The sequence below is a fragment of the Sinohyriopsis cumingii genome, chromosome 1 (assembly GCF_028554795.1).
Source record: "Sinohyriopsis cumingii isolate HCF-2022 chromosome 1, ASM2855479v2, whole genome shotgun sequence".
NCBI lineage: Eukaryota > Metazoa > Mollusca > Bivalvia > Unionida > Unionidae > Sinohyriopsis > Sinohyriopsis cumingii.
Window position 1 is genome coordinate 186,272,838 of NC_142961.1, and position 17,951 is coordinate 186,290,788.

The following is a 17,951-nucleotide window of genomic DNA, read 5'->3' on the forward strand; positions in this document are numbered from 1 at the left end:
TTTTTTTTGTGATAAAATTTTCAAGAATCTGCGGGAATCGGGGATTCCCTAACTTTGCTCTCATCGACAAGTTTTTTCAACTGCCTAACACGCGAGCTTGTAATTTTTTTCGTTTCGTATGCATCTGATAAAATCAATCTAGCTTTTTCTACCAACGTCGATAATTTAACAAAATCCTCGACGCGATCATCGCTGACTGTCGCAAGTGATTGATACATCGCAATTTGGATCTTTTTTATTAATTTGTATTCTGATGGTAGCGTGTATTTGTATTCGAGTTTCCCCTGAACAATCGTCTCGAATTCGGATCGGATTTTATTCGCGTCCAACTCCGAGGGAAGATTTATATTTTTTTTTTCTCAGGTCATCGATGGCTTCGATGATGTTATTTATATTTTCTTCGTCCATGTTATATTAATTTTGTAATATTCAATTATTCTTCGTCACTTTCCGAATCGAATATTATTGGGATGTAGGAGAATTTGATCCATTCACCGAGATTGTAGGAAAACGTCGCATGTTGAATTCCCTCTGCCATTCGTCGCACCGATGCTTTATTAATATTAAAATATCTTGCAGCTGCATGCATCGACGTGAATATAATTTCTTCATTTGTTTCTTGATTTATCGATTTGACGGCCTTAGCTGGTCGCCGTATGCCACCCGTATTACCAAATCTTGAATTTTCACTCGGAGTCACTGCTCGGAGATTGGAAAGTTTATTATTGATTTTATTTCCGTCGATGTGATCGATAACAAGTCCAATCTCTATCGGTCCGTGATAACACTCGTATACGAACCGATGGTTAAAATAATTCGTTTTTTTTCTTTTTTTATTCTCACCGACAGTAAATTTGAGATATCCAGATCTATTAACATTACCGACTTGATTTTTCGTTTTGATATGCCTAACGACACCATCCAGCGACGCCTCGTATCCCTCAATGGTTGGATGAGATCTATACTCGTGCGTGATTGTCATTGCAGGAATCGTCGATTTCAGATCCATTATATAATAATTATCTGTCTAAATTGTAATTTGCCTTGAATCGATTAATATAATCTTCTTCGCAGGTTATTACCGACGAGGATCTTTTTTCGTAATATCGGCGCAATTCTCGATAATTTTTCCCTCCACAAGACAAACATAACCGTGTCTTTCCTCGAGTGCCAACTTGACAAACTAAGCACCGCTGTGGTCCTTTACTGCCACGTCGAATTGCATATATGTGAGCACCACAATAATCGCCTCTGCAGGATTTGTCGCATGATTTTGTTGATCCGATTGGTATCCATTTGCACTGCATATTATAATTTAGATATTTGTCTAAAATATAATAATGGATACATTTGATCTTGATGAGGCAGAATATATCATTCCTGAGGTTGATCGTGCCAAAAAAGAATTTTTCGATGATGGAGCTGTTCATACTTGGTCGACATGGAAAACTAACTCTGTTGATGCTACGATGAACCTGGAGCGGGCCAAGAAGATAATCGAGCATATAAAATCCGAACACAAAGAAGAACGATTTATCTTTGGAATAAAATTTATTGCACAAATGCCTGACGACACTTGGATTATTCGCGATAAACGAGATCCTGTGCGTGGCAGTAAGAAAAACGTCATCCTTGATAAAAATTCGAAGCCAGGATTATTATTGGGAATTGACGGTCCTTATTATGCTAGGGCGTATCCATCTAGCGCTGTTGTTTATGGAATTTATTGACTAAATAATAATCCTGACATGAAAAATCTACCTGCGATGAAAGAATCACCGATGATAAACTGCGTGGCTGAGCGTGTTATCGAGCATATGAAAAACGCTCGTCGTGGATCTGGATTGACCCAGTTGAGGTTGAATAAAATTAATTCATGGGCGAAGACTGTTGTTGATGGCGCATCGATTGACGATGTTGCTGTGTTGAGCAAGAAACTTAAATTTCCTATCACGGTGAAAACGCTATCGGGAGAAATATTATATTCGTCGCCGTATAGATCTCGAGGAGTTCCAATCGAAATTATTGATCATAATTCACATGCGTGGTCGCAGTCGGTAATGATATTCCCGCGAGATCGCGCTGTTAAATTTTATCCCACAGATAGTAAATCTGCGGATGCTGCAAAGGACAATTCTGATGTTATGTTCAGATATATCAAAATATTAGCCGCATCTGATCCAATATCAGTTTGGTTATTTTCGAGCGAAGAAAAATATGATCAGTTTATATTGCCGCGAGGAGATATTTACCGCGATGAAAAATTACATGAATCTATGAAAAATATCGCGGTGAAATATTCGTCAAATCCTGATCAGTTATTAACGAACTGCTTTACTGTTCCGTCTGTTGCTGCTCATGCTGCCAGAGAAAGAAATTCGTGGAAACCTACAAGGAACGAATTTCTCACTGATATTCAACTTAGTTGTATCGAGTACGGCCATGGCGGATTGTGGAATACCAAGTATTATTTCGAAGATATGATCTCCGTTGACATGAGCGCGTGCTATCCTGGAAGTTTCCTCGGATATGGCGATTGTGCGGATTATTTTGCTAAATTTGGCCATCCCACCAACGAAATGACAACGGTAGCAATTAACGGACCGTTGCCTGATTTTGTTATGACAGGATTCGCTAATGTTACTTCATTCGAGTTTGCTGAAAATTTACATAAAATTTGCTATATTTGGTTTGGTCGGCATTTATCGCAGCGCAGATGGGTCCCTACGGTGTTGTTGAGATATATGCTGGATTCGTCAATGTTAATATCGTTGACGGTTAGCGAGGCAATTATATCATACAGGAAACAAACTGAAGTGTGGTTGCCGACGGATTGTGAAAACGCGAAAGATATTGGAAGAAAAATAATTGGCAAATTTACTCAAGGAGGATCCGTTGATCATAAACACCGACACGCTAGGTTATTTATCAATGATGCCGAGATGGATTTTATTATTGCCGATACGGTATCGCGAGGAATATTCTGCAACAGAGAGAATATTATCATTGATGGAGTAAAGTTGGGTACCGTAATTAGCTATCTCGATGGAGAATCAGCGCAGTATACGCATTTGAGATCATCGATGCTCGCTTATGTGAGTATAAATTTACTGTCGATGATAAATAAATTTTCTGATATCGCGGTAAGGGTCGCAACGGACTCGTTTTATATCGATAAGAAATACCAGTATAGGCTGGATAATTTAATCGCCGATGGCTCTTGGGGCACTTGGAGGATAAAAAACGAGGATATTCTAGATTATTGTGAGGACGCCGATGTCGAAGATTGCGATAAATTTCATCGAGATAAATTTGAGGAAATATCGACGGCTGCATCTGCATTTGACCCGATTTCACGTAACAAATTCGTTTACATGAATGGTCCTGGTGGTAGCGGTAAAACAACGAGAGCGATAAATTTATTTGCGAAATCTGATATGATCGTGTTGACTCCAACTCACAGATTAGCGCGAGAAATAAGGCAACGCGGCGTTGATTCTTGTACGTATCACAGTTATTTCAAATACAGCGGTGGATTATGGGATTCGGCTCGCATGGGAAATAAATATATCAACAGAATTATAATATTTGATGAAATTTGCACAGTAAATTTAGTTGTATTAAAATCGTTCCTGATCTGGCTGGAGGGGAAAAATACCGCCGTGGTAATGTGCGGAGATCATGGCCAGCCTGATCCTATTGATGGAGAATCTCCTCACGAATGGCTCAGGAACTTCGTTGACTATTATGAAGAGATCGACGCCGATTATAGATCCGATGATATTTTACTGACTGAATTTAAGAAAATAATTCGATTACAACCGAATAAGTTTCAATGTGACGTGATGAGAAGAATAATCGACGAGACTCCGATGGATAGTTTTCTAAATTTGTGGCGTCCCAATCATTTGATCGTTGCTAGTAGGAAAATTGTTCGCGATGTTATTCAGGATATGTTATTCAAGTTGCATTGTGAGAAATTTCCAACATTGCAGGTGCCGTTATGTTACAGGCCCGCTGATACCAGGAAACAAAATATCAGTGTTACTTTACCCTGCGGAGAGGAAAAGATCTTGGTACTGAACGATATTATTCTTGTTGATATTAATCTTGTTAATGACGCGATAAACGCAGAAAGATCGCCATGGAAACTAGGATATGCAACAACGATACATTCATCGCAGGGATTAACCGTGGATGGCCAAGTTTGGATCGTCGATGATAGAATTTCCTGGTCAAATTTAGTGTATTTAGCCGTGTCGAGAGTAAGAAAATTATCTCAGTTAGGTAGAATTCGAGTAAATCACATTAATGACGCTGGCGGTAGTTGAGTATCTTTCGGTATTATTTGTAATTCTTCCTTGGTAAATCCGCGTTGTGGCGCTAGCGAATCTAGGAAATAAATTGCTGGTCTTCCCGATGATCTTGTTACGGCTGATATTTTATGTGTTGTAACGCTCCAGTTTGGATCGGTTGCTCTTTTTCTTCCTCCTTCGGCCTCGCCTTCTTTATATAAATACCTGACCGTGACGCTACCTAGCACAGGCGGAATTGTGGAATCTCGCTTTAGGGGTATATTCGATTTTGTAATTGCAATTGCGGGTTTCATTGCTATTGTTCTTGTTGTTTCGTTATTCAGCGCGTTAATCACATGAGGCAATCTCGATACCCAATCATGAGATCGATTATCTTGGATGAATTCGCGCGCGTACTGATATCCGAATAATCTTTCCGCTAGTGTTTTATTGAATCTTTCAACGATAGCCTGATTACGATGAACACCTACTATACCACGTCGGATTTTAACATTATTCTTCTTCATCAATGCAGTAACCGCGCCGAGGAATTCACGTCCTGGATCAATCTGGAGAAGCTTCGGCCATGTTAATGGAGATCGTGAGTAAATTTCGCTAAACGCCTTAGCGATCTCCGTTGCTGTTTTATTCGATAACGGTTCCGCTTCCTTGTATCTGCTAGCGATATCAACAACCGTCAACACGTATTTATATGTGACTCCGTCGACGGTATCGTGAGGAAGAAACATGAGATCAGCCTGATGGACTTCATTAGGGATACTGACAGAGAAACTCGCATACGGTATTTTTTTAGGCGGAGGAAGATAAATTTGCCAGACTGCCTGTTTCGATAGCCACGATTCAGCAACAGATTGTTTTACTTTTGCTGCCTTGGCGAGTTTGGCTATTGCTGATTTTCCTCGCCAAAAACCTCGCGGAGAATAATATATTTGCTCCATTATTATTTACCAGCACCGAATACTAATTTACCTTTCATTGCGCCTTTTATCAACCAAGTTGCCAATTTTTCTTTGAAACTTTTGTCAGGAATCGCGTCTGTTGCATGAATTAGCCTAATATCAGCGAGATGTCTTTGTTGTAAATCCCCGCTGCGATACGCAAGATCGTGATAGTAACACGCGTTATCGATGGCGTTTACTGGATCTTCGCCGGGATTTGGTTGATTATTATCGTTGAGTCTTATATCGAGCCTTGTTCCGGGTCCGCAGTAATTGTATCCTGGCAGATGCTTTTCTCCGGGATATTTTGCCCAAGGCAGCCCAGGTAGATTTTTCATGGAGGCGGTAATGTCTCCTCCGGTTCTTCTATTTTTTTTTTTACAAATCTGAACTTGCGTGTCTTACAAACTTCGCATTCTCCTGCAATTGCGTTCCTGTTATTGCGTGTGACGATTTCGGTTGGATTTATCGTAGCTGTGCGCGTGCGACACTTAACACAATATAGATCCATGTATTCTAGTAACATGAATGTAATTGATTTTTCAGCCACGAAGCGACGCGAGCAGGTGAAACACAACGCGGTGTTACCGAATTCGATAAGAATGATAATTATTGGCCCGTCTGGTTCTGGAAAGACGCAGTTGTTGCTAAATTTGATAATGCGATGGCTAAAATGGGACAAATTGTATTTGGTTGCACCGTCCGTTGATGATCAGCGTTGTTATCAAGTACTAAAGGAATTTAGCGACAATACCGACGAAGGCACAATCGAATTCATCACAGACATCAATGAAGCTCCATCTGTGGAAAATTTAGATGGCGATGTTAATAATCTTGTCGTATTCGATGATGTTATGCTGGATAAGCAAACTAATCCGGCTAGGATATTCTCGCGTGGCCGACACAAGAACACCGATGTGATTTACGTGACGCAGCGATATACGCAAATTCCTAAAGTTATTAGAGACAATTGTAATATCTTATCAGTTTTCAATGGCGTTGATACTCACACGCTGAGAAATATTCATCAGACCTGGTGCAACGGCGACATGGACATAAACAAATTCAAAAATTTCTTCAGCCGCGCTCAGGCAACACCGCATGGTTTTATCACGATTAATCTTCATGATCCGCGTAGTAGATATCGAATCGGTCTTGATCAAATTTATTCATGAGACTTGCAGCCAAATCTTCGCAAACTTCGTCGACACCAGAATAAATTTCCCCCCCCCAAAAAAAATCTTCGTTTTTTCCTTGTCCAGAATCATTGATTTTGCTCACAAAAATTGCACTCGGGAACGAATTTACGCAAATTATTTTTCGTAGGAAGGCTTATTTTTGAAATCTGAGGCTTCTACGGAGAAAGTTCTCGTAGGAAGCTTTATTTTGGCGGAACCGTCTGGTCTGTAGAACTTCCCTGCTGCTGGTGGGATATAAAATGTGGAAAATAGTTATCACATGTATGATAGCTTGAGACCACATTGGAACTGTTATAAATTCACACCTATTTTAGGCATTGTTAATTATAACAAAAAAAGGCATTGTTGTCAATCAGTTGCTAGTGCTTTCTCTCACTGTAGAACAGGTGGTTTCTTTGAAATGTGTCGAAGAGGCTTGAGTCTAACCTTTAGCTATTGTGCAGTTTGGGCACAGCTGACCAGAATATGAAATGGGCGCACTTTGGGAGGGAGGAATAACGCACTATACAGGGAGAAATGGCGAGAATTTCATGTGTATTGGACCCGAAAAATCAGTGAATATTTAGTGAAAATGATGCTTAAATATACCACAAGAAACTTCCCGATGGTAGGTCCCAATCTGTATGTATTCAGATTCAATCAACCAACTTGGTTTTGAAAAGATTTTTTTTTTGCATGACATGCTGGAATAACTGTACGGTATTGCTATATTTATTCAACAACTATTTCTTGAATTCTTTGGAAATCTTTCTGTACATTTGAAACTTCAACACAGAAGGGGCATTTTTCTTGGAACTATTGGAATTGAAAGGACTTTTAGGCATTAGGAATTCATTCACCATGCTGTAAGTTAATTTAATTCTTTCACTCTTGTATTTTGTGAAATGAATTATTTTCAGTTATGCAAAACTTGTTTCTTTTGCTATTTCTTGTTGTGTAGTTTAAGACCCTGGAGTCCTAACATGGGATTGATGGCAAAAGTAAAAAATCAAGGAGCAAAATTATGATGTAACAATGCACTGCAAAGATGGGTTTGTCAATACAAACAAAGGATTTGTTTATGTAACAGATAGATTTCAGAGCAATATGTATCCAAGTTTGTGGCTTCCTTTCGTGGTCCCTTTGAATGTCTCCACTCCAGATCCATGACTGCATGTACAAATTAAAGAGCCAAAAGGTGAAATACAGTTTTTGTTTTTTTAAAAGTGTTTTGAGTTGATGCTGAGGAATAATAAGTGTTGAATTACAAGCTGAGCTGGCTTTTGTTTCATTTTAGCATCAGTGAAATATAGGTTGGCTTATTGCAAATATTTATTATTATGATCCTGTCGATTAGTGAAAATAAATCCAAATTTCAAGCCCAGCTAGCTCTTTTATCACTCAGTTTCTTAATACAAAATCACAGAGTTGCAGATATCTGATGTCTAATTGCTGCAAGTCTGAGATTCTGTGTATTAGATGTGTAATTTTCACAAGTCTGAAATTCTATGAATTCAGTGTATTTGCACGCCTCCCATTTGTTTGTACCCCCACCATCAATTTTAAAAAAGAAAAACAATAAGGATATAAACCCCCTGGTGGCCTGGTGGTTTGAGCATCTGCCTTGTATCTTGAATGCAGAAAGTTGTGCATTCAAACCATGGCCGTGTCATTCCAAATACTTAAGAAATGTTACTAGCAGCTGCCTAGCTTGGTGCTCAGCATTAAGAGGTTAGTGTTTGGACTGTTCAGCCTGGTGTCAGGATAATGTGACAGGGACGGACATCGTGCTCCATGTCTGCGGCATGATGCCCCAGTGCTAGACATAACTATAAACTGCCACACTGCAGACATCATAGTGATATGATATGACTGAATTTTTTTAAAAGCTATGTTAAAAATCCAAATCACACAGACACAATGATATAAAATGTGCACAGAATTATGTCCTTTCATTGATGTATAATTTCTAACCTTATTGTTGCTTTGTGGTCCCTAACACTGTCAACTTATAGGCGTTTCAAAGCAAATGGAAACTTCTGATGTAAACAAGCAGACAGACTGCACACAGTTCTTTTATGGTTTTTAGAATAGTCCATTTCAGTAAAGGCTGTGTTGCCTGTATCCAATATTTGCAATGTCTAGTTCTAATATTTCTAAAACAAATTGAAAAAATAAAATGGAGGAACTATTGTATATATGTGTTCAGAGTTATGTAACTCCAAAATATACAAAATTATTGAGATTGTCAAACATAGTGAACTACATAACGTCTGTTGCTTGAAAACAAAGATTCACCCCTGCAAATATGGCAGACAGTGTTACTAAAGAAACTCCCATTTGATTTGAAACACCAACAAGTTGACAATGTTTAGGTCCCACTGGCAACAGTCAGCTTATAAATCAATAAATGAGTTTTGTGCAATTTTTGTATTGTTGCCACCTTTGGCACCACATATATACTATTGAAATTTTGAAATGTTTGTATTAATAATAGTGAATTGTGCTTATATTGTAAGCACAGTCTATTTTTGCTTTATTCCTTAAAATGCAGTCAAACCTGAATACGATGACCACTCAGTCTTTTAGTCTATTTTTGCTTTATTCCTTAAAATGCAGTCAAACCTGAATACGATGACCACTCAGTGTTTTAGTCTATTTTTGCTTTATTCCTTAAAATGCAGTCAAACCTGAATACGATGACCACTCAGTCTTTTAGTCACATTATTGTAGTATATAAATAAAATTTTGTGTATTCATGGTAATTATAGAGTTCTAATCTTTTAGAAAAGTGTTGCTTATTTGCATGTGTATGCTATAGCAGGTTAGGCTGTATATTAAAAATCTATTTTGTAAAAATAAATACTGTATGTTTTTGGCATTTTGGTTGAGCTACTTAGAAAACTATCTTGTATTTTTTTCTTTTTTTAAACCCAAAATAGATAGGTGGACAAAGAGGTTACTTTCCCAAATCCTTTGTCAGAGAATACAAGGTTGAAATTCCGAACCCTGAATATGAAGTTTCTACAGAGGTAAGCTTGAAGATTTACTTTCTACAGAAGTAAGCTTAAAGATTTACTTTCTACAGAGGTAAGCTTAAAGATTTACTTTCTACAGAGGTAAGCTTGAAGATTTAGTTTCTACAGAAGTAAGCTTAAAGATTTACTTTCTACAGAGGTAAGCTTGAAGATTTAGTTTCTACACAGGTAAGTTTGAAGATTTAGTTTCTACACAGGTAAGCTTGAATATTTAGTTTCTACACAGGTAAGCTTGAAGATTTAGTTTCTACACAGGTAAGCTTGAAGATTTACTTTCATTCTTGTGATAGTTGGTTAGTAATCATTCATTTGGGATTGCCAGATAGATTACCTTTTGGCTGGTTCCTTGAGCTTTCAAATTTAAGATGTGAAATTGTCACACAGCTTGTCACACAACTTGAATCTGTGGTTAAAGGAAGCATACACTGAAAACCATCAAAGTTGAAAGTGCATCATACTGTAAATTTCAAACATTGTATAATTTTTGCTTTGAATGATGTGGTGAATTTGATCTTGATGATTATTTGATTTAGGACAAACTCTTGGATAAACCTATTGTCAGATGATTTTAAGAAAGAAAAAATGCAGCTATAGCCATAGCAAGTATTAAATGTATTTTTAAAAGCAAATCACTTGCCCCACTTGATGAAGTCCTTGGAACCCTGTAGTAATAATGTTGTCCATCCATGAATTAGTTAGTTTCTCCTTCAAATATGTTCCCCGATCACATTAATGTTAGGGATATAAGCCTGCTACCTCTCGAATCCAGCCCTACTAAAAGACGAAAATTCGTCTTTTCAGTCTATCTCATATAGACCAAAGGGCAATAACTCTTGCCCCTTACCTCCCCTTGCCACCGCCAGGTGTCACTAGTTTTTAAGCTTCGCTTGTACTGATAACATGTACATTATACCTCCAAACAATCCAAGCCATCTTAGCGTTAAATTGGACCATCCGAAGTTAAATTTGGATTTATTGTGTTGGACAATCATTCTTCTACAGGTTGTATACATTATTTTAACAATTTTTTTTCAAAATTGAGTGACATTGTCACCCTTACGGATTTCGTTTACTGAAGACCAGGTTATACACGCTATCGTGGAACTCGTGTTGTCAGTTAAGAGTTAACGCGACACTGACTAATTTCGCTTACTCCGTTAGTAACGGTTGTGGTATTAGCGAATTAATAACATGCTGAATTGTGAATTGATAATTTGTACTTTGTTTTCGTTTCTTGTGTCGTTTCAGTAGAAATGTCAACCAAATGCATGAAATGCAAGAAGTTCAAAGCAAAAGAAGACAACCATGACTCTTGTATTGTATGTACCAAGTGTACATCATCTATACCATGCAGTGTGTGTAATACTTGGACAGAGCAAATGTGGGCTGATGTAGTCCAGAAGGCAGCAAAAGGGAGGGATAGACGGAATAAGTCGAAGAAAGATAGCATTGATGCCCTCGGTATACATCCGAAGACAGCCTCCATTGCGAGCCTTGTGGGGGACATTGGGGTCCCCCCCTCCACCTAAAGTTTGTCGTTTGCAACCGTCAGCCACAGTAACATCAGCGGCAATGGAGGAAAATAATGTTGACAGGGTACAACAGTCCAGCTTTGAACAGATGCATCGTTTGGTCCAGGAAACGACGACACAGCTATTGACATCAGGCCAGATATTACCCTTATTTCCCTTGCTCGTTTCCACAGCTTTTTCTGACTCTTTGGGGGAACGTTCCCCCAATTTTAGGCTGCCCATTGGGCGTAAGTCCCCTCGCATGTCCGAGCATGGCCTTTAGGCCTGTAAGTCAAGACGCATGGGGTTTTTACCGGATCCATCAGATCCATTTCTTTATACAACCTCTACGTCACCGGCCATCCGGCTGTCCCAGCATGGGGACCCTATTGCTAAAACGGTCCGACCAAACATGACTTACGGGGATTTTAGTGATAAATCCGTCTGTCAAGCTCTACCACTGGCAACATACCAATACTATGGCGGAGATTTTAGTGAGAAATCTGTCCGTCCAGCCAGGCCATTGGAGCAGCCGGTACCGGTGATAGCAGGACCGTCGCCAACATTCAGACCGACCACAAGCCAGACAAACCAACCGGCAGGGCCGGCCGTCCATATGTTCATGGCTTTTCCATAAGGGAGAGTTAGTGACAGTGTTAAGGATGACGGAATCGCGCCATCTATGCCACGTGGTATGCTCTATCCAGAAATGCAAGCTATTACAGAACACGACTCGGCACACAGTGAAGGTGACGAAACTCCTGCAAATCAGCCGTACACAGATCCAACCATGGAACGGACTGAGTTTGGCTTCAAGGCGGCAGTGGAAGAAATTTATAGGGTGTTGGCAACTTCAGAATGCCCTCCACCTCCTACCGCCACTCAAGACTACATTGTTAAGACGTCTGTAGATCTTGACGGGGAGGAAGAGACGCTGTCCTTCCGGCTCCTTCCCCAGTCGGCAAAAAATTAAGGAGATCAATGATCGTCTATCAGGACGAATAGGTGATCTGGGGAAAGCCAAGTACCAGCGACGTTCTCGTGTCGTTGGTACAAAACTCATTTAGACACCTTCAGTACGGATCTTCCGGCCCTGGACAAAAATATGGCAGCAGTTCACATGCCCGCTACACTGTTTTACAAAGTGGACAAAAATGTGTTCCATGCCACGTCAAAGCTAGTCCGGAACTTATTCGCTACGTCTTCAATGTTAGACTTGGCTTCATTAGCCATTTTTTCCAACTCGCAGAAGAATCCGACAATGACCACGCTTGGGAAGCGACGGCCCGGATTGCTAGAGTTATTAACAGGACAGCTCACCATTCCATGGCTAATGCGTTGACTGCTTCTGCCAACTTAGACCTGATACGACGTGGCGCATGTCTGCGGTCCACGTCGCTCAAGCCCCATCATACACTAGCTTTATGGATGACTCCGTTTGGGTCGCCTTTACTCTTTGGAGGAAAAATTAAAGAAGTTCAGAAGCAGGCAGCTCAGGAACTGCCCCTCCAACTCGCCGCCCAACCCTCGCAGGCGTTTAGAAAAAATCAGCCCCTGCCACAGCTGAGGGATGATTGGCTGACCAGGGACAAGGGATCCTTACAATCCAATGTGCAGTATAGATCCCAACCCAATGCCAGGAGACAACAGTCTAATCAAGCTAGGAGGCAACCATACAGAGGCGGTAAGAAACAAAGTTTCTCCGTCTTCAAGCCTCCTAACTAAAAAAATTGACATACCCTCTCCACCACCCACGGACAGCCTACCTGTGGGCGGCCGCCTCCTGCAATTTCAGGACCACTGGACCACCTTGCTTCCTCAGAACGATTGGGTGATCCAGGTCATTTCGGAGGGACTTCGGATTTAATTTATCCAACCCCCTACCCTGTCCTCCTCTCCCCTCTTCACGGACGTACCGACCGATCAGTAGAAGGATACCTTTCTACAACAGGAGATACGGTCGCTCATAGAAAAATGGGCGGTGGAGATTGTGAAAAAAATACAAAAGAAACACAATCGCCGGGGTTTTATTCCAGGCTGTTTCTTATCCAGAAGGCAAACGGCAAGTTGAGGCTGATCATCAACCTGAGTTGCCTCAACCAATACATTTTACCACTGAAATTCAAGATGGAAACGGCGAGATCAATCTGTCTTTCCATCCGGCGGGACGAGTATGCCGTCAGTCTAGATATGACCGACGCATATTTTCACGTCCCTATCCACCCAGCGTCATGGAAATTTCTCCGATTCACTTACCGCGACGTCGTTTATCAGTTCCAGGTCCTACCCCTTGGCCTCAACATCAGCCCTTGGGTTTTTACCAAGGTTATGGATTGCGTTGTCACCCTGTTCCGCTCAACTTCATCTACAGGGATGGCAGTGTACTTGGATGACATCCCCCAGAAACATATGGTAAGTTCTATTCTGCTCAAAGGCAGAAACGATCTTTTAGCGCTTTTAGATCATCTAGGCTTTCTCGTGAACTGAAAAAAGTCCGATCCCAGCATTTTTTCCATCTGGGTATGGAGTTTCTCACCAATCTGAATCTGGTACGGCTTCCTCGCGCTCGCGTAATCCGGATTGTCGAACTCATCAAGTCCGTTTCCAACAGGACGTGGATTTCAGCAATAGAATTCTTGCAACTCCTCGGATTATTTAATGCGGCGGTGGACTTCATCCCGCTTGGCCGTCTTTTTATGCGTCCCTTACAAATGACGTTACTGGCACAATGGTGCCCCTTTTCAAGTCCCTCAATCAAACAATAATGATCACGCCTGAGATACGATCGTTCCTGCGTCAGTGGCACAACCCCGGTTGGCTGTCCACGGGGATTCCTCTGGAGATGCCCCAAGCAGAGATAATGGTATGTACCGACGCCAATACCTACGGTTGGGGTGCCCACCTGTTGCCGGAAGTCCCTACAGTCAGCGGCATGTGGGAGCCAGGGGTAGGCCTCTCCACATCAACCTTTTAGAAATGAGGGCTGTCATCAATGCCTTTCATTTCTGGAAGGATCAACTCTCGGGGAAAACCTGTCCTCATTATGTCAGACAACTCTGTGGTGGTGACTTACCTCCTCAAACAAGGGGGCACCAAATCACCAGACCTGTGCATTCTGATCTGGCAGTTTCTATGTTGGTGCGACAACCTCCACATCAACGTATACATTCCCGGCAGACTCAATGTCTTGGCCGACACTCTACCAAGGAAAGGTCAAGTCATTCACGCAGAACGGTCACTCCATCAATCAGTCTTTCTTCGGATTTGCACACTTTGGGGGTGTCCGATGATCGATCTTTTTGCGACAAGGTGGAATCGCAAGTTGCCCACCTTCATTTCTCCGGTTCCGGACTCAGAGGCTTGGGCCGTGGACGCTCTGTCAATCATCTTGGAGGGGTTGTGGGCATTCGCCTACCCTCCCACGGTTTTGGTACCGAAAATAATCCAGAGGTTAAGGGGTCAGAACTGTCGGATGATTCTGATTGCCCTTCTCAGATGGAACAAGTCCTGGGTCACCGATCTACTCGATGTAGCGATAGATCTATCCAGGAAGATTCCAACCAGCCCAAATCTTCTCAAACAACCGCGGTCACAGGTGTTCCACCCCTGCCCAGACCGTCTTCTTCTTCACGCTTGGCTCTTGTCCAGGCAGCCTTGCGAGACAAACAATTTAAACCTTCAATTGTGGAGAGAATCTCAAGAGCAAGAAGGCCCTCCACTCTGAAGGCTTACGAGGGAAAGTGGTGTGTTTTCAGGGACTGGAGCCATATCAATAACATCGTCCCTTTGAGTGTCTCAATCCCTCAACTGGCCGACTTTTTTCTCTGGCTTTTCGAGGAGAAACAGTTGGCCCCAATTACTATCAAAGGCTACCGCTCCATGATATCAGACACATTCTGCCATCATGGTAGATGTGATATTGGGCATAACAAAGATCTATCAGATCTTTTAGCCAATTTTGATTTCAATCGACCAAAATCCCTCACCCTGTTTCCAAAATGGAATCTGTCCTGGGTTTTAACATGGCTCAATTCAGACAAATTTGAACCTTTAGCCCACACTTCGTTAAAGCTACTATCATACAAAACATGTTTCTTGATAGCCTTAGCTTCAGCATGCAGGGTGAGCGAGTTACATGCCCTTTCCAGTGACCCGAACTTTCTTCAGTTCAGATCAGATGGTTCGGTGGTCCTCCCGACGCAACCAGGCTTTGTAGACAAAAAAAAATATAAAAAAAATAGGTTACCATCCATTGGTATTCAAAGAATCATCATTCGCTCGCTCTCTTCCATAGGTAAGTCGAGAGCAGCAGCCATGCAAGATCCTGTTCGTGCACTCAAGCACTATTTAAAATGCACAGAGGTGTGTTGGGACACACGTAAGCGCCTCTTTCTTCCGGTCAAAGCTGCTAAACAGGATATCACCCCTCAAGCCCTTGCTTCATGGCTGAAGTGGGTTATACACTCAGCGTACTCTGAGGTCTCACAAGATCAGAGTCGCCTCATGAAGATTATGGCTCATGAGATTAGAGCAATCTCGGCGAGTCTGGCATTTGATCGCGATGTTTCGATCCGAGATATAATAGAAGCTGTTGGCTGGCATGCAGAGTCAACCTTCTCCAGTTTTTATCTCAGAGATTTGGCTTCGCAGAGGCAAACCTTGAATCTGGTAGGTCCGGTGTTGACAGCCCAGATGACCACCAGACCCATTTAAAACAATCAGCACAGCCTATCAGCTTCGCTGGATTCGCCAGTGAAATTTTGTAGGTAAGAAGATTTCAATAACTATCTTCTTAACCATATATAGGGGTCACATATAACGGGACCCTAGGCTGTGTTGCTGATGAAATTAGGAGAACGGGTTATCGTTCAAATGGGGAATCCAGCCATCATTCCCTTGAAGGTACCCGGAGTGGAGGTAGGATGCTCAGCATTCCCTCCTCCTATTACTTATTCTCCTAACGTTAATGTGATCGGGGAACGTATTTGAAGGAGAAAGCAAATTTTTAGTAAATTGTGTTTCTCCGAGAATACTTACCCGATCACATTACTTAAAAACCCTCCCAACCACCCCGCTATGCAAGCATCCTCGTATAATATATATCACTCAGCTTAAAAAACTAGTGACACCTGGCAGTGGCAAGGGGAGGTAAGGGGCAAGAGTTATTGCCCTTTGGTCTATATGAGATAGACTGAAAAGACGAATTTTCGTCTTTTAGTAGGGCTGGATTCGAGAGGTAGCAGGCTTATATCCCTAACGTTAATGTGATTGGGTAAGTATTCTCGGAGAAACACAATTTACTAAAAATTTGCTTTCTTAAAGAGGATTGTCAGATTTTCACCAAATTTTCTTAGCAGCGTTATAGAGATGAGATCCTGGAGGTCAGTTTCCAGCTGTCTTTATTATCATTTAAAGGAGTTATGGTCATTCCTTTAGTTTTCATTTCTCTGCAGCATAACTCTCTCAAGGACTGTGGCATCTGCCTAAAATTTGGCATTCTGCGACATTATTTACAGGACTTGTGTGCCCTATTTCTATGAGATTATTTACCGGACTTGTGTGCGCTATTTTCACCTCCTTCTGACTTTAGTTTCCACTGTATAATTTTACATAAGTTTGTAGTTTTTCTGCTAAATCTGGTTTGTGACTTGATAGTTCTGCTACAAAGATTTAGAACTCTGTAAAATGGAAACTTTTGCTGTTTACACATCTTATTTGGCTGCTATAGCTATTCCTCCTGAACAGATAATCATATTGGTGTGGGGTTTTCAATTGATTGGTGTGGGGTTTTCAATTGATTGGTGTGGGGTTTTCAATTGATTGGTGTGGGGGTTTTCAATGAAAGATTTGTTATGACATTAAGTTGGTCATAAATAAAATGTGTGATGATTTCTCTTCAATATGGCTGCAACTGTTTTCATCTGGAAAATCCCTCCTCCTGAATTGAACATCTGGTCATATTGATGCTGGGTTTTTCACTAAAAGACTTCTAATGATGTTCAATTGGTTGTAAATATTGTCCCTTCCACATCTAATATGGTCATTGAATCTAAGAATAGATACCTTTATGTTGCATAATAGGTGATGACTCCTTATCTTATCACAAGGCCTTCATCAAAAGGGTTTTGTCACATGGTCAACATTTAGTTGATCACATGACTCCAGTCCAGAAGTCATTCCTCTGAAGAAAGCCTTGTGATAAAGTCAAAAGCTAAGGATTTGTAACTTATTATGCTACAGAAAGGTATCCTTAGTTTATATGGCTGTAAATGACTGTAGTAGGTAATGGTATTCATTCTAGAATCTAATAATATATTTAGAATTTTTTTTATAGCTATTGGTTTGGTCTGGATTGTCATATCACAATGGATATTTCGCTAACAAACTCCTTATATTGCTTTGTTGGTCCTAGATATAAAAAATAGTGTTGATCAACAGTAGTCATCATGAAAATCTGTTAATCATTGCTCCTTGTGGATGGTGGATTTTACTGACACAGGATTTTCACTAAAATGTGTCTAATGAAAATAATGCCAGTGTCACCTCTCAGTGTGTGATGAACATTGAAACAGCTACATCTCAACAGATGGTCATACCAGCATTTACAACAATATTATTCTTATAGTTCATAGTTAGTCCTGTGTTAAATGACACTGATTTAACCACCAGAATGGCTCTCTTTACAGTCTTCCCAAAAATCTGTATATGTCTCCTTCACTTGTCTAGATGGTTTTATTGACATTGCTGACACTGTTATAACAATAAATATTAGGGTCTGAATGAAAATTGTGTTCGTCTGACCTCTAACATGGCACTGTATTGGTCATCTTGAAAATCTCTTCATCACCACTTGCAATGCTCTGGTGGCCTAGTGGTTAAAGCATCTGTCTCAGATTCGGGAGTCTCGGGTTCGAACCTTGGCTGAGTCATACCAAAGACTTTAAAAAATGGTACTAACAGCTGCCTCGCT

At 40.9% G+C, this 17,951-nt stretch overlaps 1 protein-coding gene across 5 annotated transcripts in view; it reads left to right on the forward strand.

Annotated features, from left to right (window-relative positions):
* Positions 1-17,951, forward strand: part of LOC149808534 (uncharacterized) — a 185,706-nt gene that overhangs the window by 15,364 nt on the left and 152,391 nt on the right. For all 5 annotated transcript variants that reach the window (XM_089978672.1, XM_089978707.1, XM_089978692.1 and 2 more), the window contains exon 3: positions 9,375-9,464. In XM_089978672.1, the coding sequence (XP_089834798.1) occupies positions 9,375-9,464 (90 nt within the window). The remainder of the gene's footprint in view (positions 1-9,374; positions 9,465-17,951) is intronic.